Source organism: Nyctibius grandis, chromosome Z (genome assembly GCF_013368605.1).
Source record: "Nyctibius grandis isolate bNycGra1 chromosome Z, bNycGra1.pri, whole genome shotgun sequence".
NCBI classification, from domain to species: domain Eukaryota; kingdom Metazoa; phylum Chordata; class Aves; order Nyctibiiformes; family Nyctibiidae; genus Nyctibius; species Nyctibius grandis.
The window spans coordinates 92,053,644-92,078,707 of NC_090695.1; the positions used below are offsets into that span (position 1 = coordinate 92,053,644).

Here is a 25,064-nt window from a genome sequence, read left to right on the forward strand (position 1 = left end):
AAGTAATATTTGTGATGCTTTGAAGTCAACCATCCATTATCTTATTAAGAGTGTGGAGTCATCCACAGGGAAGAGAGAACAAAACAGTTTTAGTTTTCAAAAACAGGTATTTGTTAACCAAACTGATGATTCCTTTTTTCTCTTCTAGAGCAAGTATCAGCAGGGATCCCTTTTATGATATGCTGGCAACACGGAAACGAAGAATTGCAAATAAGAAATAGAACGCGATCAGCAACTTGTATACTTGCATCAACCTATAAATGAGCATACAGTTGAGTGATAATGTAACAATTGGACAAACTAAAGGAAGACAGTAACTGTAAATTTTATATATATACACTTTCCTATGACATAAAAACTTGGCAAGACTTTTCAGGGTAAATAGTTATTGGCATATAATTTCAAGTACACTTCAAATCCCAGAGGATTATTATATTGGAACTTAATTCAACTGAAAACATGGAAGCCTTGTTTTCACTTATATCAGTTACAACTCCAGTTTAGTTGGGTTGTGAGGGAAGGAATTTCAGGCTAATAGTAAAATGTCCTATACCTGTTATTTGAGTGCATTTCCCATCAAAGGAGGAGTGATTATAAGACTTTCATCTCTCATTGAAATGTAGCACCAGAAGTGGAGTACAGCGTGATCTAGCACTTAATTTTTCTGTAAGCAGAAAACCCACAATCTCAATATCAGTTTTCAAGTCGTGTGTGTTTCGCAGTAAATGAACAGCTGAGCGCAGCTTTCATTTAGGATTCGCTGTCATATCTTTATGGAAATCGCTTTTCTTCTTCTTCAGAAATGCAACGTACCGGTAGACTGGCAGCTACGTAGTTAACTAGTTGTGCCAAAGGGTTTGGTTGATATGCACTGAAATATATGCGGGTCCCAACAGCAAAGGTTTGAGTCTGTAGACATGACACTAAGTACAGATGTGGTTTGATATTTGCCAGTAGGCTAAAACTCATTCCTGTCTGCTCACTCGCAATAAGCACTAAGATTTAATGACTGGTTTAATCTGCTTTTTATATAGTAACATCCTTCTTATGTTTTAGATATGTTGTAGTTTAATTAACACTAAGTTACTACTAAAGGAGTAAGATGACAGGGCTTGCAGGAGTTTAGGCTTTGCATGTGAAAACACCCCCAAATAATTTCACATGCATTTAATATTTTTAAAGGGAAAAACCAGGAAGGTGAAATCTTTCTGTAAGATACAGCCCTAGACAGTTAAGCAAGCAGGATTCGTTCCTTTGCTTGGTAACAAACTTTGGACATACAGAAAAGTTCAGTATTTGTATTGCATTCTTAAAGGCGATTTTTCAGATCTGTGCTTCAGCGGCTGAAATTGAAAAAATGAAAAGACACCCTTATTTTTACTTACCAAATAAAATCTTACACATTGGTTACCTAGTGCAACTGAACTCCCCCACAAGCATGTCTACTTTTTTTTAAAATGTAATTTGTGGAAGACCTTTCTGTGGTCCTGCTGATAGTCTTTCAGTAACATGTAAACTGCTACAGCAGACTTTACTACAATGCTTTTCTATTGATAGTGCACATATCATTCTTAAGGTAAAGCCCCTAATTCCACAATTGTGGGAGGCAAAAAGTGGTTTTTTGGACCCTACTGCTTCTGCTAGTACTCAGTTCTTCACAAACTTATTGAACCTGAGCCATGCCTGCTGTGCCAATGAATGCTTTGGAGACCCAATACTTTGTCAAAGCAGTTTTGCTTGTTGGAGTTACGGAAGCATCTCTGGGTACGTTATAGGCAAAAGTGCTGCACTGGCAAAACCACAAAGTGTTGATCTGTTTCAAATCTCCTTTTAACTGTAAGGGAGAGTGTTTCATTGTTCCTGTCTTACTAATTTGCTTTGTTTTGCGTGGGGTGTCAGCCTGTGAATGTTTTGCTTTATTGCATGTTTGCAAAAAAGGCCGAGAGGGAAAGAACAAAGTACTTTTTTTACACTTTAGATTTTCCCCAGAGTGTGTGGAATTGCAGTCTGCTTGGATGAACGTTCAAATCCGAGTACTTTCAAGGGAGTAAAACTCAACTAAAGGAGGTAGAATCCTTGAATCACAGTGTGGGGACATCTTTGCTTAATGGAACACATTTAAACTCTTTATAGAAACTAATTAAGTTGCATGTCCTGTGCTTGCAAAGCAGCATGATTATAGAGCTGCTAACATCACTTGTTTTGAGTCTTTTGTTCTGCACCTTCAAGTTTTGTTTTCCAGCAATACATGCATCAGTTTCAGCTTTGGACAAGTAGATTTGTAATGCAAATAGTGACAAGCCAGAATCAGTGGTACTAATGAGTGTAAAGGTGAGAAGCAGCAAATAAAGTATTTCTGGAGAAATGTGAGATTGCAAAAGCATTAATAAGCCATGAAGCACTTTTGTATCAATTCTTCTGAAATATCACCTTCAAGAAAATCTATTTATTTAACCAGGTGAGGATGTCTGCCTATAAGCATGAAGGAAATGCCTTGAGAGTTCACTTGCTGTATTTAGTTTGAAGTTTTTATATCTGGCAGAAATTATTATTTAGAGTAACATGTAACTGAGGATATTATAGCAGGAAATATATTATTTCTTAGCATTAAAATGCGACATCTTAAACAGCTATTTGTGGTGCTCAATATATCTATTTAATTTACCAAAGTTAATGGAATAGCATTCTTGTGTGTGATAATATTTGATTTCAAATGTTCTTTGAAACAGTATTAACAGGGAGTGAAACTGGCCCAAAATTTCCACTGGCCATGAGGCCAGTAAAACAAAGTGGCCTGTGAAAATTTTGGCCAAATCAGGTACTATCCATGAGGGTGAAGAAAAAATCTCTCAACCTTTCCCTTTTTTATTGGGCTTCAAGTCCAGGCGTAGCTACTAAGACAAGCTGCTCGGTGGCCTAAAGCAGTATCTGTTATGGTTTGGCCATGCTGAGGAAAAGTCCTCTGGGGACAACAGACTTCTCCCTTCCTGTTGCACTGAAACTTGCATAACTCTTCAGCTCTTTAACATTGCCCTTTCTGACAACAGGGGCCAGCAAGAGCCGCTTCTGCCGTGTGCGTGGCTTCGCTCAGCGTCTAAACCATTTGGCCACTAACATCAGCCACGTTGCCAGTGCAGTCTAGGGAGAGAACTGTATGTAATACTTAAGCTCAGCTGGACTGACTTAAAATTTACAATATTCTGACAAAATAAGCTCTGCGTCGCTTAACATTTTGAACCATTTTAAACTGGTACAAAACTGAACCTTTGTAAACTGAGCAGCATTTATAATGCTTCATATATAGAAACAATGCCTATTTTTAAGATTTATTACATATCTGTAGATATGCTTGCTGGAAAAGCTGGGTCTGTTGTAGACCAAATGCTACAAATTAAGACTTGTGGCTTACCAGTTTCATTTCTATATTTTCTTGGAAAATGTTTCTAGCTAGAGTTTAAATATAAAATGTAAATACTGTACAGATATGTATTGATATAAGTATTACTACTTGGTGTACACAAGTGATTTGCATGAAAAATACTCTGTATCAATCATCGTTAAAAAATGTGATGTTCTATGTAAATCCACTGCAATATTAACGTTTTCATTTATCATTAAGACCTGTTGCTTATATCTGGAGATTTTTCTCAAAAATAAAGTGTGAAACTATGCTATTGTATAGCTCCTCATTCACCAAGAACACATGGGAGGCAGTTGCTGGGTTTTTTTTTTGAGATTAAGATTCAGTTTTACAGCATGCATTACAAGTGCTCTTGTAAGGAAAAGGCCTCTTTTCCCTACCTTTAGGCACACTAATTTAAATTATCAGGTTTAAATTTTCAGAGAGAATCCTTGAACTGCAAAATAGTTTGTTTCACTAAAGTATGCTACAGCTGTTGAGTGTTATTCCACTAAGAGCTGGTTTCCCTCGAGAGCCACCCTAAATTAAGGAGGTATTTTGTCAGTTCCCTTCAATGAATTTCAGTGAAATGTAAGGGGAGGGGGGGAAATCAGATCTCTGCTCCTCAAGTAGATTACTTAGACCTCCCCCAGTTAGAAACAGCTCATGCCGCTGCAGTTGCCCAGTCTGCTTCTCCATAGCTCTAATCTGAAGCTGTCACAAACTGCCCTCCCTCCATTCATTTACCACTTTTATTAGCTAGTTCAGGCAGTTGTTGCTTCTGGAGCTCTTAATGGAGGTACAGCAGTCAACATTTAACTCCTTGTGTACATTTATGCCGGAGTTATTCATCAGACAAGACACCAAATCTTGGAGCTAGAGGACAAAAAGAGGAAAAAAAAAAAGCCAGATACAGGAAAGGTAGGTGGTTTCTTTGTCATGTTACTTTATGTAACTTCACATAACTGTTGCCATAGGAACATTATGCAGGGTACACTTATTGTTTGGCTTTATGGTGTTCTCCATGTACCAAAATATTACTTAAAAGTATTTAGTAAAACATTAACCTTGCTCTTTTTTTTTTTTTTTCTTTTTTAGTGTGACACACAGTAAAAAGCTACTGCTGAGCTTCCAGCCTGTTGCTTGGTTTTGGAAGCTTTTAACTTCAAAGGAGAAAGCCTTCTGCATCCTTGTCTAGGCAGCTGAAGTCCCAAGTTACTTATCTTCTCTGGGTCACACCAACAGCATCTTCTCACCTACCACTGAAAGGAAGATCTGATTTCTTGAGTATCGAACACACGCTGAAAGCTGTCAATTCACATGACATATTGCATGTTAAATAACCCAAGTAAAACTCAAGTAAAAATCCATTTTAACTTTGCTGTATTTTATATACTATATAAATTTTACATGCTATATATTTACAGTGGGGCAAGTGCTTTTTATCTTTAAAAAAACAAAGATCAAACTTTAGACATCTCTGAACAACACAGCTTGTATAAACCAGACATTATTCAGATGAACTGTATTTAATACAGGTTCCCCACTCATCTCCTGATGCAGGACCAGTGAATAATAAGTGCATCACAGTTTGATAGCATTTAATAATAAAAATAAAAATCACAGTATGAATTTGTCTGTAACTAGACACTTTAGAGAGACAAAACAGACAACTGAGACTTAAGTGACAGTATATTAAGAAAATGTAATAAAAACATATGGAAGAGTATACAAATAGTCTGAGAGATACATTCAGAACTGCATATTCGTTGTTTCACAATGCTGAAAACCAGAAGATTTTCTTCAGATCTTGAATATAACTCAAATGTGAAGTAAATTAGTTTCTAGTGTCAGCCATCACAGAAAAAAAGATGCAGCTCTTGCAAAACTCTTAGTTATTTGAGAGCTTGTGAAATTTTAAATAAGTCTTTAAATTAAATATACAGACTGTCAGTTGCAATTTTTATAATTCCTGGTCGCTCTTGCACCAGATGTCTAACTTGGAGTAACATTACATGAATAACATAAAGTCAACCTGAGTCTGTAATTAAGCAGCATTTGAGATGGTCTATTCCAGGGCATTATCTCACATCAGTAAGATACTTACGTGGTAATTTACAATGTTCAGCAGTTGTAAAAAGTTTCCACCCTTTTGGATTAGAAGTATATTTTAAAAAAAAGAAAGTCTCAAGTTAAAAACTAAAAAAAAGTTCTTTCATGGTAAAATTCTGTACAGAAATGTTAAGCACCACTTATGACTGGTTTTTGTCTTGATGGTAATTGTTTTGATAATAAATTTTAAGTTTTGATGGTCAGTATTGGTAATGTCGGGTTTGATGGTAAAGAGCTGTTGGTTTTGATGGTAGGTTTAGTTTGCGTATTGAAGGCTTCCATCAGTCAGCTCCGCATCTGAAAGACAAAAGGAAGCAACATGTGACATACAACATAAAACTGTGTCTCAGTGGTTTGATTTCTGAAAGAGAAGTCTCAAATCTGCACACAGCTCCATCTGCTCTGTGACTACAGGATGCAACTGACTTGAGAAGGTGGCTTCCTCATATTTAAGCTGACTGCGTTTCAGTTCCATGCTGTGACTAGTGAGCTGTACAGCGTATTAGGACAAAGCTACCTGCTTTAATAGCAAATGGTAGACCTTAGGTTAATTAAATTTAGTTGAAGTTTTGCCTAGACAGCAGCTTTATTTTACTAACAAGCCTGTGGTCAAGCTTACCAGATCTTACCCACAAAAACAGAAGCCTTCAGAAACTTGTTGGAGAGAGCATGTAGGAATGTAGGAAATTAACTACTTTAAAGCTGCTCCTAACTCTCCTCCTATCTGGATTTTTCTTAAATCACAAGTTCTCACTAGCCATTTTCATCCTTATTAATTTATTCAAAGTAACATGAGTCCTGGTGAAAAGGCACAACCTAACAGTTCCTTCTCACTTGTTCCTAGTCTGTCCCAGCTTGTTGGAGAGGTTCAATACTCTCTAAAAGCACACTGCCGAAGTGGCCTTTTGGAGATTAGATTCCGTCATTCAGAAAATCCTACTTGAGACGCATTTTTTTTTTTTAAAAGATACTGACCTTCCACAACATGCAGCTAATTAACATCCATGGACTTGATGAAATACTAAAATTCTCAAGACTTAAAAATATTGCTTTTCACAGTCCTCATACCCCACTTGTGTTGCAAGGAATATATCAAAGTGGGGTACTGTCATTGTACTTATCAATGAACATCTCTTTCACCTACGTAGCCCAGGAATCTTTAATGGCCCTGACTTGTGTCATGAGATGCAAGACATTACCTTCTTACTATACTTTTGACTGGTTTACAAAAAAACGAGTTTGCCATCTGCTGGCCGGAGAATTCCCTAAAGCCAAACGAGTGTTAGAGCAGATGCATTTTCTTCTGTTTGGTTCCTAATTCATCAGCTAGAACAGAGACGCTTTTAGTGCAGTAAGGATTACTTTGACATTAGTATCATTTAAAAAGTCTATTTTTACAACAATAGTATTTGAAAGGCCTCAATTCAGTCCTCCTTAAATTTTCCTTGTTAAAGAGATAAATATCGTATTAAATTTTACAAGAAGAATGTGTGAACAATCAATCAGCTTTCCTTCCATACTGTATTTTCAGAATAAAACTTTTGGTTGTCTATGTCCTAAAATGCGATTGCCGCTTTTCCACAAATGCAATTCCTCTTTGCCTTAAGCAAACTTTTCAGTGCAAGAATCTACTGACTATGGCAATTTACATTCAATGGGCAAACCACAAGGAATTTTTGAAAATTAAAATATCTTTCCAGATTACACTTCTCCCAGTTGTGAAATACATTCAGCTGTAATGCAAGAAGAGGAATTCTTTTCTTTTTCTATGCCAGAATGACATTTTCAACACTGGGCTATTAACAAACCAGATTGTCACTGACTATTAACCCAATTCTTAAATTGTGGGTAGGTATAAAATGTAGAAAATTTTAAAATAAAACTTGCTTTTGGAGAGTCAGCTGTCTTCTTAAGGGATTAGTTCAGGTATCTATAAGAGTAAAATAGATGGTTGGGGGGTTGTTTATTACAGTATGTAAGTAACTGGGACTGGCTTTCTGTCAGATAATGGGCATTTAAGAACCTTCTGTTCTTCTGTTCAGAAAAATTTCATGGGAAATGGTGTCAAATTTGATTTTCGATGTTGAATTTGTTGCAGTGTGCAATCTTCTTCAGTGCATAATTCTAGAACTAATTAATTTAAACTGTCTTATCTAATGAGAGCCCAAGTTAGGGCTACGACAAGCAACAGCCGAGTTCAGTGTAAATTCAGTCAGGCACTCGAGTTTGTATTTAGTTTTTTATAAGAAGCACCAAACTGACTTTTTTTAATATTAAAAATTGGGAGAGAGCTGTTTCTTCAGCCCACTTCTCTGTATTTGTAAGCCTATATTAACAGAAAAAATCCATAAGTAAATAAAACAGTAGCAGAAATTTAACATACTCTCCAGGTGTTAAATTGCAAAACATCCTCTGAAGGGTTAATTCTGTGAATTCAGTCTGCTTAAGAGAAGGCAGATCTACATCTGAAACAAAAATATTTCAGTATTCACACCAACTTATGTTCCCTGAATAAGCAGTCAGCACTGTTTCTAGCTGAACATAATATTTAAATCGATTACTCTGGCAGTCTTTTTTAGGAAGATGGTGCTTCACTACAGTATTACTAGCCTGGAAGTCTCATGTCATGATCTTCCATCTTGACTACTGAACCTCCTGTCTACCTACTAGATTCTTTTTCAAGATATAGCTGCCCAAGTTTTTTTTTCCTAGTTAGTTGGACTGAATTTGATAAGGCATCTTGCATCGCTCTCCCACTTGTTTGCCACTTAACCATCAGATCAAATTACAGTTACTTGCCCTTCAACCCCTTCACAGTTTTATTTCAGACTTTCTTTCCTAGCAGTCATTTAAAAACGGAAAAAAAAGGTAGCCTATCGACTTTTTTTTATATTAAGGCAGACTGTTGGGAAGCCATGATATAAATTGGAGATTTCATCACATAAGCATTTAAAGATTGTTTTAAAGAATAGTGTCTATGGGAATAAAAAGGAGTCCTGCAAACATCCTGCGGCCCCTTACCTTTAACATACTCAATGCACGTGATGGAGCTGTATTTCTTGCTATCACCTGCTCCGGAAGGCATCCCTTCCTTGTAGGGTTGTTTACTGCCCTGGTTTCTGTATTGCTCATGTAAAGAGTCCCCTGGAGGACAGGCTTCTTCCTTCTTCTCCCGTGTATTTGTCTCAAAACAAGGGTCTAAATAGTCGAAGAAATCTTTCACTTTCCTGGTGTGTTTCTTCTTTTTCTTCTTTTTCTTACGTTTGCGATTGTCAGCATCAAAGCGGGCCGCAGAGAAATCCGAATCATAAAGTCTGAAGGAAACATGCAAGTTAAAACTACAAAAATAGATGTGGCACTTGATGCATATACGAAACGTTATTTATTTTACCACAGGTGATGACTTGCAGCATGTCAGCTATTTTGTGGTAATTTCTGCACATCTAATTTACTTTAGATGCAGCAAACTTAAGCCCTCAGATTGAAGGACATTAGGTCCTGGTTTGTACACAAATCATTAACAGGGGCTAGTTGTGGAATATATGGAATTAAAAAAAAAAAACTAATCAAGAATGGGGTGCAGATGTGATTCTAACTACGTGGTCCAGATCTAGTGTTCTAACACAATTCAGCAATATCTTTCCTATCCTCACTTGACCAACCTAATGACATGATCCCCAGCCAGATTAAGTAACTTAGAAAGGCAGACATGAGAAACACCCAGAAAAGAATTAGGAAAGAATTTACTGATTTACTGGAATCCTTGCTTACTTGTAATCTTTCTCTCGATGTTTCTCTTTGGACTTCTTTTTCTTTTTGACCTTCTTATATTTTTTCAGTCTTTGGTCATCTGATTTTCGGCATTTCTTGTCTATTTCGCTTTCACTTCCTTCTGTGTGGCTATATTTGCTTTTGCCATTCCTTAGTTTTTCATTTTCTCGGGAAGAATCCTCAAAATTTGAGTGAGCTGACATGGCTGGAAGTCCGTGCCTTTCATGATAATATTTTTCAGATGGCTCATGATGTACTGAACAGCGATGGAAGTTTGCTCTGTGGCTACTCAAGTGATCTCCATCTCCCTCTCTACAGGGCATGTAGTGAGGCCATCTGCTTTTATAGTGATAATCCTTATGGGACCTGTTGTTGTAATCTTGACTTGATTTGTCACAGCCTTTATCACAGTGAGAGGACTTTCTACCATCTCCGCTTCCATAAGAGGAGTAATAATCACGGTAATATCTACATTTTTCCCATCTCCGTGGTTGATCCTGATAGTATCTCTCTCTGCTCCTCTCTCCTTTGGAATGATACCTGTTCCTTTCTTGTTCAGGTCTTTCTCTGCTTCGCGATCTGTAACGAGAATATTTTCCTGAGCTTTTACCATTATTTGGGCCGTTTCTTTCATTATGGGAAGATCTATTCTTGCTTTCATTGCAATAGTCCTGCTTGTGATGATTTTGCTTATTTGCTTCCTCATCACGAAAGCACCTCCTCTTCTGAGGACGATCGTCTGGTTCGCTTCTGGTTTGCTTCTCCCTCTCTTCAGCATCTGAGTTCTCTCTCTTCTTATGGTAGTGTTCTTTGTCAGTTTTTTTAGAGTCATATATTTTTTTCTTATATTTTTCCCTATGTTTATCTTCTTGCCATTTTTTATTACTTAGTCTCTCATTCTCTCTAGAAAATTGCCTCTCCAAAACTTTATTCAGCTTTGTAATAGGAGAGTCAGTAACAGGTGGTATCTCTACATAGTTTGTGCCTTGGCATTTATCTGTAATATCGAGAGATGCAAGTTTTTTAGAACTACATTCAATGTCAGAGTTCACAGAGGAAGTTTGCCCTAATTTATCTTCGCTCTCAGAAGACTCTTTAATGTACAGAGGATTTTCTTTTGAAATGACTTCAGGTTCTTTTGATCTTGGTTTGTCTTTGTGTCTGCTGTCTTCAGATTCACACTGCCCAAGGAAAAAATCCTTGGATGCTGAAGATGAATTCCTAACCTTGTGCTGACCATTCATATTGGGATGCACATTATCAGCTTTTGTTACAATATTTTCAGGAACAACTTCTTTGGCACAAATGATTTCAGAACCTGACGGAGTAAAAAGATTCTCAATGTCGCATCTGAAGTTGGAATGAACCTTCCTCGGTTCTTCGTAGGCAATCAGTGCTTCCATCATTACAGTTTCTGTAAGACCATCATTCTCAGAAGACTTCTGAGGTCCAGGGACACTGCACAAAATAAGACCACGTTTTTCACTTGAAAAAGTCCATCTAAAAGATGAATGTTAGGAGTAAAATCCCCTTAGGTAAAAAATTGGTGCCTACTGGACAACTCTGAAAGACTTTCCCTTCAGAAACCTGTTCTTATACCTTCCACATCTCCCAGAGAAGGTACTTTTTTTCTCTTGATTCTGCAAGTATTGCATTAAAAAAAACCCACACGCAACACATCTGTCTCCCTCCACTTGCTGCTCTGAATCACATCAATAGCCTAAACCACTGTATTCGCTCTCCCCCAAGTAGAAAAAAGTGAACACATGGATTTCCCTCTCTCCCCCGAATTGGAGAGCAGATGGTGGGAATTTACATTCACACATCCTAGGATGGGAAAAAAAAGAGAAAGAGGAATAGAAAAAGTATTCCAGACAATGGAAAAAAAATGGAAAAACATTCGACGAAGAAAGTTTTCCAAGAGGCATCCACCTGTATTTAATATCAGAATAATACATGCTCAGTCCTGATGTTTGCAACACTATATGTACAGTGTGGAATTCTCTGTACTGATTTAATTCTTTCTATTAAATAGTATTGGTAGACAGGTAAAACAAGGATAAAGTTGTATGAAATCTTGTTTTAATCAGAGTGTACTCATTTTACCTTATTTCCTCTGACACACTGTTCAACTGGCCGTATGTGAGAGATTCTAAGATTATTTCTTGAGGAACTGATGACAAAGCTGTAGGCATCTATAATTAAAATGTAGAAGTTAACAGACAGAAAAAATACTATCTTTAGTAGAGAACTACTGTTTGCAAAATTTCTACATTAGATGTTAAACAAGATCACTTTGAGTTACATGTGCTATCCCCATTCTACACATCACCCCAGTCACCCCCCCTAAATATATTTATGAAACTTATGAAATATTATCTCAGCTGAACTTCTCTTAAGTTGACATGTTCTCATGTGTCAGCTCAGCTCTGCAAATTCTAATGGGATAATAACACAAAGTTATGATGAAATTTGTGCTGTGTGTTTTCTTGGTATTTCACATGAATTTGGAACATTGTAATGCTCCTAAATACCGAATACATCATAAGTGAGAAATTCTAGATGGAATAAACATAACTCACTGTTTCAAGCAATCCATTTGCTTTAGAAAAGAAAATCTCAGAAGGTTTAACAGGTTGGACTTGGCAAGTGGAATCATAAAGTTTCAGTCCATTTTCTTTAGATTCGTTATCTAAACTAATAGCACCATTTAGTGAATCGGTTTTTGGCAGCTCGTGCTGGGATCTTTCTTCTTCAGCACTCTGACAGGAAGAATGGGAATTCTGCAATGTCCGGACCACCTTTCCAATCAAAATCCCATTAGAAGATATTACGTTGCAATTCCTTTTAAACAAGCCCTTCGACTCCTCAGACTTTCCTGAAGGTTCTGTACTGTAAGGGACGTTATCAGAGCTGAGTTTAGAACTTCCATTCACTGCTGGCTCAACAAAAATTTCATCTGGAACTTCCTGTTTGGAAACATTAGTAGCAACTGACATTGTAGATGCATTTGAGGTAGACTCTGCTGCCAAAGAATGTGTAATTGTGGATGAAGGGACAGGTTTGCTTAGATCCTCATTCTCCGCAGCACTGCTAAGACAGTCAGGGTGCGACACAGTCTGACGTGCAGGCAGTTTGTTATGAATACTGATAGTGATCTTCTGGTTTTTTGATTGATCAGTAATTGAAGGCCTGGTAATTGCCCAGTTCTGAACACAAGCTGTTGGTGGAGCTGAAGACGGCCTTTTTAGGGTGACACCAACGGTATTTGGATCCTCTTTTAGGGGTCCATTTCCATTTAAATAACTTGAATTCTGTATTTAAAAAGAAGAGATTGCAAGATGGATATGTGCAAACACACAGCATTTAAAGTTTTAAAACATGAAATTCTCCTACTAAATATTTCTACAAATTGCCTCAACACCTAAGAAGAAAAAACACCCCCCTTCAAATATAAATGTACGTCCAACAAGGGTGTTTATTTCCTGCTTTTGGTTTACTGCATATTGCTATCAAACGAGCATCATTTTTGAAACCCACGCAAACAACTTAACATTGACTAAAGCAAATATATTTATTCTCCCCTTTAAACGTTCCCTGAAAACAATGGAATAATTGTTCTGGTACTCAGGAACAAGACAATTTGTTTTCACTGTTTCAGCTAAAGTGACACTGATGGGGGGGAAAAAAAAAATCTTTACTTTTTTTTTTAATTACTTAAGCATTAATAGACTACTTAAATTCTCTCAAGAGTGTAGTTCTCAGTGCTTTAGAAAGCTGAGCTGCAAGTATAAGGTAATGAAGTAGCATGGCTGCAAAATTTAGGATTAGCTACTGTTTGAATAATTCTGGCTGTAGCATGAGGGCTATGAAGAAAGCTGCAGTGAGGGAGGGAAAATAAAAGATGCTAAAAAACAGCAACAAAAAAAACCCCACACCAAAACCAAACACCACTGTCAATTTGGTGCCATTATCTGCCCGCTTCAAATTACCTTAATCATATGAGGAGGAAGCCGTGGTCCCATAAATCCAGCCTGCTTACTATTAGCCCCCCGCTGACCAAGGAATGAGCGGGGATAAGATGGTGCCGGTAAGTAAAAAGCACGATCTCCGAGCGTCAAATCATAGCGCCTTGGGAAAAGAGCAGTGATCTTAGTTTAGTTTTTCTTTCAGCCTATTCTTGGATTAAACCCCATCCTATAATTTTATAAGAACAGTTTATATGACACATAAGATGTACATGGAAGACTTAACCAAGACTACAAATGGAAAATTAGATAATGGTCTTCCTAAGATGACTGTCCTTTTCAGAGCAGTAACTCATCCTTACACCATCTATGGCCTTAATTTCTCCTCTTTTCTAAATCAGCCAGCTACAGTGAGCAGACATATAGCAATGTACACAAGTGCAGCAGTTTAAGGCCAAGCAATGAAAGATAATAGATGACATGGTGAATTTCAGGTTAGACAGAACTATTATTATACAAATAGTAATCTTCTCCTAGGACAGAAAGAAAAACACTTGGAGAAAAATATCAATAGCAGGAAAGTAAATATAGTCTGAACACATTTAGTATTTATTATTACCTGATATAAAAAAGTACGTAAGCTTGCTGATTGAGAACTGTTTTGATATCAGAAAGCTCTACAGAGGCATCGTTCATTCTATACCAAAGTCCATTACCAGCCTGCAAATAAAGACAATATCTTTAGATGAATTGCATGTTTTCCAAATGACATCACCAATAGAACACTACAGAACAAAACATACCAAAACTAATCAAACAAAACATATAATGCAACCTTTTCACCTAAAACCAGTAACATTTTCTTTGTCAGCACAGATTTTACCCTGTTAGAAACTAAGCTGATATCTACCTTTATGAAGCACAGGTAGTGTCCTGCATTACAGTTGAAACCACTATGGACCAGAACTGCATATAAAGCATAGATGAGCGGTTCTCCGATTGATTGGGACATGTACGCTCGAAGGTCCAAATATTCAGGATATTTTACATCCTAAAGACAGACCAAGAAGATTCAAAAATTATCCTGAAATACTTCATGGAATAGCCTTAGAAAAACTTCTGAAAACACGGACTAGGATTATATGAATATGTTTCTGATTCATTTAAAAATACCTATTCTCATAAACAACATTTAATAATTTAAGTTGCAGAGAACTGTTTTCTACAGAATTAGCTCTTTAAGAGTAAGGTATATTCTTATAGTCACACAGGAACCTTATTGTTATTAAAAAAGAAAGAAGCAGCCATAGTTGCTATATCGATTTTCCTTAGACTATAGTTATTAGTCTATATAGTTATTACCTGCAAATGTTAACAACTTTTAAATGAGTATTCATCTTTGGGAAATCTCCCATTCCAAGAAGATAAAGTTGCATTACAGCTGTAAATATACCTTGTTGATCTTTCCACCTGTAAAATTTGCAAATCTTTTCAGCGATATTGTAAGAACATTGGAAGAACGATGGATCGTGTACCTCTTTGATGCCGGCACCATCTTTTTACACCTTAAAAGCAAGCACAGGGAAATGTTTAACAGCATATTCTCCCCCCACGAAAAAGTCAATCAAGTTTTCATCTCTCAAAAATGCTTATGCTATTTGAATGATATTTACTTGCATAATATGTTTTTTCTTTTCATAAATCCATACACTGCATTTCAGGTTTGTTAACAGAGAGAAGATAGCGGGATATAAGAGGACAGCTCTACAGAACAAAGAATAAAGGATTTAGAACATCATCTTTTGATAGCCAAACAAATGTCTGAACATGTGTATCTGTTATGCCAGTAAGGGTACGGCTTCCCAACAACTCGGCACGAAGCAGCGCCAGGGATCTCTCACTAGAGCACGTCGCCAGCATGAAAGGCGAGGTACCCTTTCTTGTTATACCAAAGTGGCTATTTTGAACACATCCTGGATACGTTCTTTCAGCTTTCTGCAGGAATGCAAATACTAAGAGTGGAATTCTGTCCTCAGGACTAGAAACTGCAAATAATTTCCAGAATAGATCACATATCAATGTAAAAAATACAATGGAAGGAAACAGTCATTCTGCAGGAGGGAGACATTGGACAAGAATAAGTCTTCATGCACTGAGGTTGCCTGAAAAGATGCTGAAACCCTCTGCAGTCCTTTGAAACAAAACTGTTAATTCTAAGTTTGTTGCACGGCGCACTCAAAGGTAGGATGTACAGAGTAAGTTGTGAAATTCAACCACCAGCACAGAGAAAGACTGCAACGTGTCAGTTCACATGATCAAGAAAAATACTGTTGATAATTAACAAATAGAAAGAAATAGTCTCTTTTCAAATTCTGATATCAAAATACAAAGCAGAGAATTCCAAACTGATGGAGAATGCCTATGAACACAAAAAAGAGACCCACCCAGAATAAGCAAAATTAAAAAAAAGTGTTTTATAAAATTATATGAAACTTCTAATTAGATACAAAGTTTTGAGGCTAATTTTTATTAGAAAAATTCATGGTAGAAAAGCAAAGGAAAACATCCATTAGGAAAAACTTAAAAGTAATAAATAGTTTACCAGCAATGGAAAAGATACTGTGCATATGTTAAACCTTTCTTTTTAAACTCACAAAAAGATTGAAACTTCTGGTTTTGTGTGTGACTAAACTGATCACACCCCACATTAATGAAGGATCATGCAATTCAGATGCGAGGTGCTTATTACAGTTATCTTACTCTTCCTCAGCCATCACCTGTAAACTATGACAATTCTTCATACATTACGTGTTGCTTGCTAGGATCCAGAGACTAAAATGAACCTGGGATTAAATTGTTTTAATAGCCTATTGGATGCTCTTTATTTGATATCTGCATTCAAATGGACTAATTAACTTATAGTTTTCCAACAACAAAAAGCAAGTATTGCATTTTTCATTTAGAAGGATCAGACAGGAATGTTACAGAACCGAGCCTGGCAGTCTTCACTTTTCTAAGTTTATGTTTGAATAACAACTTGTTTTGCCAAAATATCTTACGCAAACATTCAATGCTCTTAAATACGTAGAAACATTTTACATATTGATCAGCATACAGGACATCTTAACTCCATATACTTTCACTAAGCATAGGTTAGGTTTAGGGTGGCTCATTTCAGACAACAGTAGTCCACAGGTTTTACAACTCGAACTGCGCAAGACATTGTTCAGTGAGCGAGCAGAGGTTGCTACTGTTAATTACCACTGAGTCTGTTCACACTCACTGAGACCCAATCTCACTTTGTTTCGCAGTGAACACTAGGACCTTCAGGGAACTGATGTTGCCTCCCACCCCAAATCATTGTCCATAGCTCTGAGACAGAGCTACTTATCAGACATGCCTTTTAGCTTCTGGCCACATGAATATTTCAGTGTGCAACTTCACACTTACGAAGGCTGACAAGCCCCACTGTAGACAATACTAGGAATAAAAGTCTAATGTGAGCTCATGGCCACAATTCTTAGAATATATTTCCAAATATTCAAACGGAACCACAAAAGTTACTCTCAGAAACAAATGTATTATTTTCCTAGTTTTGAATTATTTCAGTGCATTAGTGGTATAAACAAAACGAAATAAAAGAACAACAGAGAGCTGTATCTCATTATCTTATTTCTAAATGAAGTCAAAAGATATCTTATGCTCTAAGTCATGCAATACATTAAACACGTTATCTTGTATTAAGATGTAATTAGTAATAATCTTACTTGCTACACTTATAGCTATTTTCACCGTCCAGTTGTTCCGGTTTCACGAATTGTTCTAGAGCCTTGGTGACTGATGTAACTCCCTGGATGAGTAAGAAAGAGCACTAAGTCACTGGAAATGCAAAATTTCACACACTTACTAGTAGTTTACGGGAGAACCTTATTAGTTCATATTAAGTGACCTACGTGAACCAGCAAACACTGTGACGAAGGAGGCAGAAACAGAGTATGCTGAGCATTTAACTCATTTGAAAATTGTTCTACTTAGAAATAAATAAATTTTGCAATACCACAGACAGCATCTGTGATATGCTTTGGCATCGATAATGAGAACAATCAAACCCATCAGTCTAACAATAGATGTATACTGAAGTAGAGTAATCAAGAAGTATGATAGAATCATTGTGTAGATACAATTATTATTTTTCCAGCTTAAATCCAATGCAAACATGGAGATCATTTACATGCCTTCCACAGAAGAACAAAGTGCAACCCACTCCCATCCACCCACAAGCTCTTTTGTTTCTTATTTCAGGAAGCTCTACAAGTTTTTACTACTCTCGACCCATATTCACAAAACATCTTACCTTTATATCCAAAGTAATATCAAGGAATGGCTCATATGTGTCGGAAACTGCTTTGCAGTTCAAGCACTTCACTGGAATCAAAATACAAATGCTTAACAACATGTGAAGGGGAATAACTGTGCAAATTTAAATTATTAATACACACTGCTTTAGTCAAACTACAAACTCCTTTACTACAGACAGACAAAAAAGACACAGACCAGTTCAAAAGACAGTTAAGATTTTTAAAAAGTACCTCGGGATCTTAGATATCCTCCAAATATTTGATAAATAAGTGTGGTTGCTTGAGACGATCTATCCAATCTGGAAATAAATTATAATCAGAGGTCAGAAGATTTAAGGCACAGAGTTAACTCTTCAAACAGTTTTTCTTTTTATGAAAACCAAGGACATAGATTTAAATTTATGACAGTAAATAAAGGAGTAAGAGAGGCTAGAGAATATTCAAAAGTTAATTTGTTTATGCTTACTTGGTGCTTCCATTTAAGCAAGCTTTCTGCAAAGCATCTACGGTGAAACATAAGAATTCGTGTGCATCCTCCTGACTGCCGAAGTGGAAATGTTTTCCTATTCCTAATAAATAAGAGGGTTATTATATTTATCTCATATAAATAAAAAAACTCATATTTTTAAAATCTCTCTTCATTAAAGTATCAGTCATTTACATGCATCAAATAATTATTTGAAAAATTAAAAAATATAAATATATATATAAAATATAAAACTATCTGAAATTACTTACTTTTAAGGCCATTTATAACAGATGTAGGTTTGATGGCGTTATTAGAACAACATAGGACCTGGTTAACATGAGCTTCCATTGTGCACATCATGCAAAAGCCTTCTTCATGGCCTGAAGAGTAAAAGAAGAAAGCATCCCAGTCTAGTCAAATATACATTGCTACAAAAAAAACTAAAAAAAAATCCCTCTAAGTTATAGGCACAATGTCCACTCTCCATGCTACATTCTCTTCTCCTAAGGTGTCAATATCCCAACAGCTTTGTGACATTTTATTACGTAGAACTGTATAGAATAAAAATGTCAATTAAGTCTTGTATTAAAGTGCATTTTCTGATGAGAAATTAAGCAACTATTGCAAGGTCATTTTTTTTTTGCAGGCTGACAGGAATGTGAACTCCACAGACTGCAGAATATATGAGGAAACAATATTGACATTGATGATACAGCAGTAATAGAGAATGTGTGTTATTTTCAGCACACTGCTCTTAGGTGAGCTACATGACACAGAGCTAAGAATCCTCTGGGAGAAAGGAAAGATTAAAGTAAAGTACGTATTAGTATTTCTGCCCTCCTTTTCTCAATAGGATTTGTAACTGAAATGATTTTTATATATGGTAAGAAAACACAGTTACATTTCTAGGAATAAATACTAAGATACCAGACTAGAAAGCATATGGGCACCTTTATAAAAATACACATATGTGGATATGAAAAGAGGCTCCCAGGCTTAAATAAATTCAAATATAAAAGTGAAATTCAAAGAACACAAATTCAACGGTTTAAAAAACTACAAAATTTTATTTAGAATAAAATCACTCTAAATTTTAATACAGTCCCACACAGATTTCTATCTGAGTTCATAAGAGATTAGTTTGTAGTGATTTCTAGGGTGGTGGGTTTTTTTAATGGGTCAACAGTGAACATACAATTTATCACAGTGTTAATGCATTACAGTATCTAGGCTGTGAAGACTACGAATCTGTGATGCCAACATGCTAAATTTTATCACCTTTCTACTAGAAGGAAACCCAAATGCTAAATGTTCGTCAAATGCCTTACTTTACAATGCACTTCATTATTCACATGAAGCAAGAAATGATCTTTTTTTTTTAAGTTTTACCATGGTGCATTAAATGAGCAAGTGCACTTTATATGCTATTCTGAGCCTCCTGTTAATATAATCATAGAATCATAGAACAATTTACGTTGGAAAAGACCTTTAAGATCATGTTCAAAGCCAGCTTCTACAGATAAAATAGCACAACTAAGAGTTTTCTTCACAGAATCACCGTTGCTCTTTCACCTTCAGAGCTGTCCAACAGATTTATAATAAGTAGAAAGTACTCACATGACTGGGTATGTTCAAGAGAAAGCATGTAATTGGCTAGCGGAGGCGTGTAGGTTAAACACTGCAGGGTGGAATTAAGGAAACATGTGTTGCCAAGATTCTGCAGCCCAACTCCAACGCTTTGTGTTTGCTTCCAGTCCATACAGATTTTCTCAGGTGGAAAAAGAATTCTCTGTGGTGGGGCAATTCCATCATTAACAACTGCAAGAAAATTGTATTTTAAAAGAGATGTATTGTTTTTGTTTTAAAAAGGGTTACTTAAAAAGTAGCATTCTGCAGGAGCACCGAGAAGAACCAGCTATACTCCAAAACACAATAACATATGACACACAGCTTTAATGCTGCCACTTCAATTTGCTGGTCAACACACTGTTTTGGACAATAGTTTATTTGTCTGTTTTAATTCTTCTAATGCAAAACAAACTACCACTCTCATTTTAGTAACTTTTGCCAGGTTTTCTTCCATCTATAGTCTTTAATCTGATTATTAATTCAATTATTGTTTTTTCCTTACTGTAACTTAAACTACAAACTTACATTTGTAATTATATGGTAATAAATATAAGAACTAAGACAGAAAAATAAGCAAGTAACTAGCACAGAAGGTAACCCTACAGGTATCAGATCTCTTCTGGAGCAGCATTATCATTCAAAGACTTGTGAATAATGGAAGCCATGAATAGCAATAGTAAAATGTACTTTTCTCTGCACAACAGAAAAGAGCTAGGTAAGTCTGTGTATTATAAAAGGCTCCCCATAACTGACCGTAAATACATCAAAACTAAGTTTCAAATAGACTGTAAATAGATAGAACTAAGTTTTGTAACACCAGTCCCTTCAGTTGCCTTAGGGGATTCACAAAATTGAAGTCTACCACTGAAGTCTTTATTCGTCGTAGTCTCATTTTACAATAACAAATAAGAACTGCATTTTCTAATTTGTTTTGGTTTTAAGAAAAAGGGGGGAGCACAAAAGACACTTACCTAGATCTCTTTGGGCAAAAGGCTTAGATTTTTGAGATGATCTACAATAAATAGCACCTCCTGGTCCTTTGTCCCCAGAGGCTTTGTTTGGATCTTCTGCAGGTGGTACCCGGCCCAAATTTGCAGTGCGTGACGTCATTTTTTTAGTACAGGGTGTCTTAGATTTGTTAGACCGCCTTGATGGCGATTTTTTAGATTTTGGAGATTTTGGCTTGTTAACTATGGTCATTGTTCATATCTGTAACAGAGGCAAAAGTTCTGGTTGACATAAGAACATCAAGTATTCCAGAAAGAAATGAATAGGAGAAATACTGTCACTTAGTCTCAAAGAAATAACTTGAAGAACTAAATAGCTGGTAAGAATGATTAAAAAAACCCACACAAACAAAAACCCACCAAACTCAACCCAAAACTAAACACACAAAGCAGAATTTTCCATCAAAACTGTATCAATATTACTTTTAACTTCAGCTGGTGGCTGATGGTGTTTCTACACTTTAACTGGATTTTAATCCATTGCAGTTGTGAAGACTTTTTTTTTAAAAAAAGAAGGAGCTGTGAGCAGTGGCATATTCAAGTGCTGACCTGTTGAGATCCAGGAGAAGCTGAGCTGTTTGGCCCATCTTTTCACTCCTGAGAACCACACACCTCTGAGACACAGAGGATGGGATATAGCTCTGAGAAATCTTGGGAAAGGAGAGCAAGAAAACACTTTTAAATTTATTTCTGCCTGGATTTCTTCTGTCCCTCCAAGAAGTATTTATTTGGATACAATTTTGGCAGCAGTATTTGTGGTATTTTGCACCTATCACATTTACAACTGTTACTATCAACTGAGAAGTTGAACGAAAAAGCATCTTTTTAGTTCTATTTATGTGAAGTTGTACATTTTTCCCTGGCAAAACAACAGAGAAATGTAAGCTATAAAAAAAGAAATGCTGAAGGTAAAAGAAAGCAAAACAAACCCTTAGCCCTCGAGGACAAAGGCAATAACCAATATTAAGCACTTTTTAAAATACTGATTAGGCTTCAAGATGATACCTCTTTAAATATGTGTAATTGTGTGTGCATAGTAAGCCTCTGAATAATTACATGATCAATTATCAATTTCTATATGTAAATTTTTGCTTCTATCTTACTATAGCACGTAGGGCCTTTTTAAAAAAAGTTTAGGGGAACTATAAACTTAACTGAGGGTTTAAAGCATAAGCTGCTTTGTAATACTGAAATAACTGAGAGAACAAAGCATAAAGCAGTTCCAGATTTATGGCACAACTCTATTGTTATTGATAAAACTTAAGGTAGATTAAATAAAGCACGGTAAATTAGAGAACTTCTAGTCCCACAAAAGACAAATGATGTGCAAAGCCTTTAATTAGATCTTTTTCCCCTTTAAATTTTCAATTTAAAATCCACTCTGTATACATTTTCCGTTATCTGAGAAGATAATACACAAAAGCGGAAAATTTCCTCTCATTTTACTGACAAATGAAGACATCCTTGTCTATTTGGAAGACTATGATGACAGTTCATGGCCTCAGTGATTTTCATATAAGATCCAGTCTTCAAATTGCAGATACCAGTGGCATCTCCTTTTTCCGATTGAAAGGGGAAGTGTTTCAACAACATATTTGTGGGACAAAAAACAGAATCAAGACTGCAGTGAAAGGCAAACAGAAGAATATTATCGCAAAAAAAGCTTGAGCTTACCAAGGAGGTAAGCCTTACATATTTTTTAACTTATTTTTAACACCTGAGTTACCAGATATCAAGCACACTCTACAAGAGCAAATATCAATGCTAGTAAGAATAAATCCGATCCACCACTTCTGCAAAATATGTCAATATAATCTTAATGTGGACATAACATTTCTTTGACAAAGAAGTACAAAAACTATAAACACTGATTATTTTTTCCTCTCCCACTGCTCAACATACTTACAGATTCTGTTCCTTTATCACTGCTGAACATAAATTCACAGTCATGTGTACTGAGTGTTATTTCCCTGTGCTGATGACTTTTCCCACTATATCGAAAAGTAAACCAGATCAAATGGGAGGAAAGTAACTGTTTTGAGTTTTGCATCAGCCTTGTTTATATTTTTTCAGCAGTATCATCACAAAACACATTAGTTATGACTTGGATCTAAATATTTATATTTGGTCTCCACTTTGCATACAATAAATCACAGCTCAAGAAGATTTTATACAAGATTCTGTTCACAAAACTGCGTTTAACCAGGGAGTGGTGATTATGCATTTATCTCATTACAAAACAAAACATTTTCAGCAATGATTGTAAAAAAAGAACATACACACACACAAAAATACCTAGGTAGAAATAAGGAGCAATAGAAAACTACTATAGCAGAGATATGAAGACCAGGCACGTTTACACCTCTAAATTACAAACTACACTTCCACACTGCAACGCTACTGTAAGCAAAAAATAATAAAAAAAGGAAATGAAGAAACACCCCGAACACACGCACGCCGTGCTAGTGGTGCTTTCATTAAAAAATAACGCAGCCACCAAGCCAGGAAACGAGAAATTAATTATCACTTCACCCTTAATTGGCAGCCAGTTACCCAGGTGAAGCCCAGAACAACTTCCAGCGCTCTCTGCCCCGCTGTCTCGCGGGCCAGCGGAGCTCCTCGTAACGGCACCGGGTCTGGAGACCGCGGGCAGGCGGGGCAGGGAGGGCAGCCCCGGTGCCCCCTCGGCTGCTCGTCCCGGGCCACAGCGTCCGGGCGGGCTCCGAGCAATCCCTTAAAGGGGTTTAAAATCAAACCAACCGCCTCTGACGCCCTTTTACGACCAGTGCTAAGCTTGAAGCACCAACTCGGTCACCCCCTGCTCTGCCTTCCTGAAGGGTTTCGGTTCCTGAGAACGTTTTGACCCCGAACGATAAAAAGCTGCTTTGGCGGACTGGCACGGCACGCCCGCACGCAACATGTCCGCACTCGGGAGCGGGAAGAGCCCGAACACACCAAACAAAACCGACCCCGACACGCAGGCGAAGGGGGCCGGGAAACGGCTCCGAGGAAACCCTCGCTTCGCCGCACCTCGCCCTTCTCCCTCCGACCCACACACCGCCCCGGCCCCGCCAGGCCACCGTGCGCCTCAGCCCCGCGGCTCCCTACTCAGCTGGGGGCAGGCCCAGCGGCGTGCCGTCTCAGCGCCCGTCCTCCCCTCCCCGCCCCATCCTTACCTTTCCGGGCCAGAGCCAGCACATTAGTGACCGTTCGCAGGCAGGACCGCGGCAGGTACGGCCCAACGGCGACTCCGTGACCATGGTAACGCGGTGAGGGGAGCCGGGCGGGAGGGAAGGGGGCCGGCGGGAAGGGGAGACGAATCGAACCCAGACCCCCCGAGCGGGAGGCGGCAGGCCCCGCGGGGAGCCGCCGCCTCGCCGAGCGGGGAACAACGCCGCGCCAGGCGGGGAACAACGCTGCGGGACACGGGGGTCCCGGCCGCCCTCCCGCCGGCACCGGGACGCGGGGAAGCAACGCCGAGACCCCGCGCCGGCAGAAGGAGGAAGGAGAGGAAGGCGGCAGGCGGGCGCTGGCGGGACCCCGGTGTCTAACAGAGGAGGCATCGTGCCGGGCACAGCCACCTCCTGCCGCGCCGGGAGGGGGCCGGTCCCGCCGGCCCAGGGGGTGGTGGCGGCGGCGGCGGGGCTGGGTCCCTCCGCCGCGTGCTGGGGACGGCGCCCCGCCCCGCCCGGGGGTCCCACCCCCTCCGGCTGCCCGCCAGCCAGGGCAGCGGCCGAGTGCCCGGCCGGCGCCCTGGCGGGCTGGGCTGGGCTGGGCTGAGCCGGCTGCTCCCGCCGGTCGCTTTCCCTTCCCTTTCCCGGGCCGGCCCCTCCCCCCCGGCCCATTGATTTCCAGGCAGGGAGACGCACGCGGCGCTGCCGGGCTCTGCCAGGCCGCCGCCAGGCCCGACGCTCCCCCCCAGCCCCATTACCTGGCGCGGCCCCGCTTGACTCGGCGCTGCCGGGTCCCCCTCGCCGCAGCCCCCGCCTCAGCCCGGCCCGCTCCGCCTACTGTTACAGCCCGTCGGGGAACAATGACGTCCCTCCGCCGGCCTCTTGCATCCGGGGCCCGGCGCCGGCCGGGCAAGCGGGCGGGGGGAGGAAAGGAGGCGGCGGCGGCGGCGGCGGGGGGGAGAAGCGAGCTCCTCCGGGTCACACGGGGACCAGCACCGCCCCTGTGCCACTGCCGGGAGCCGCTAGAGGGGGCTCGGCGACCCCCGGTCAGGGCGAGGGGCCGAGGAGGCCGCGACGAGGGGGCTCCCGCGGGGCTGAGCGGGCGACGAGGGCCTGGGGGCCCCGCCGGGCGCTTCGCGGGCGATGCGGAGAGCCCCAGCCCCGGGCGGAGGTAAGG

At 38.9% G+C, this 25,064-nt stretch overlaps 2 protein-coding genes across 4 annotated transcripts in view; one reads left to right on the forward strand and one right to left on the reverse strand.

Moving 5' to 3' along the window:
* The window catches only part of CYTH3 (cytohesin 3), a 52,513-nt gene extending 48,839 nt beyond the window's left edge, over positions 1 to 3,674 (forward strand). For both annotated transcript variants that reach the window (XM_068422613.1, XM_068422612.1), the window contains one exon: positions 149 to 3,674. In XM_068422613.1, coding sequence (XP_068278714.1) covers positions 149 to 221 — 73 coding nt within the window. In that variant the 3' untranslated portion in view covers positions 222 to 3,674. The remainder of the gene's footprint in view (positions 1 to 148) is intronic.
* A 797-nt stretch (positions 3,675 to 4,471) lies between these two features.
* USP42 (ubiquitin specific peptidase 42) lies at positions 4,472 to 24,198 on the reverse strand. 2 transcript variants are annotated; one of them, XR_011050038.1, is made up of 19 exons: positions 23,891 to 24,198; positions 21,264 to 21,364; positions 20,679 to 20,916; positions 19,696 to 19,896; positions 18,348 to 18,458; positions 18,076 to 18,178; positions 17,841 to 17,908; positions 17,606 to 17,676; positions 17,019 to 17,101; positions 14,705 to 14,816; positions 14,162 to 14,302; positions 13,871 to 13,971; positions 13,276 to 13,414; positions 11,866 to 12,597; positions 11,390 to 11,478; positions 9,284 to 10,741; positions 8,534 to 8,826; positions 5,508 to 5,809; positions 4,472 to 4,708 (listed from the first exon to the last, which is right to left on the reverse strand). XR_011050038.1 is itself a non-coding variant. In XM_068422473.1 (18 exons), the coding sequence occupies exons 3-18, from the start codon at positions 20,905 to 20,907 to the stop codon at positions 5,769 to 5,771; spliced, it is 3,972 nt and encodes a 1,323-aa protein (XP_068278574.1). In that variant the 5' UTR covers positions 20,908 to 20,916; positions 21,264 to 21,364; positions 23,891 to 24,198; the 3' UTR covers positions 4,767 to 5,768. The 2 variants fall into 2 exon arrangements, 1 of the variants encoding a protein (XP_068278574.1); XM_068422473.1 differs by lacking the exon at positions 4,472 to 4,708 and having other exon boundaries at positions 4,767 to 5,809.
* Between the last annotated feature and the right edge of the window lie 866 nt (positions 24,199 to 25,064).

Bases quoted from the DNA above. Each gene is read 5' to 3' on its own strand.
- USP42 (XM_068422473.1), bottom strand. From the start codon at position 20,907: ATGACCATAGTTAACAAGCCAAAATCTCCAAAATCTAAAAAATCGCCA. The intron at 18,459-19,695 runs GTGAGTACTTTC...TTTACTCTTCAG, and splicing joins TCTTGAACATACCCAGTCAT to GCCATGAAGAAGGCTTTTGC. The intron at 12,598-13,275 runs GTAATTTGAAGC...TTTTAAATACAG, and splicing joins TTCCTCCTCATATGATTAAG to AATTCAAGTTATTTAAATGG.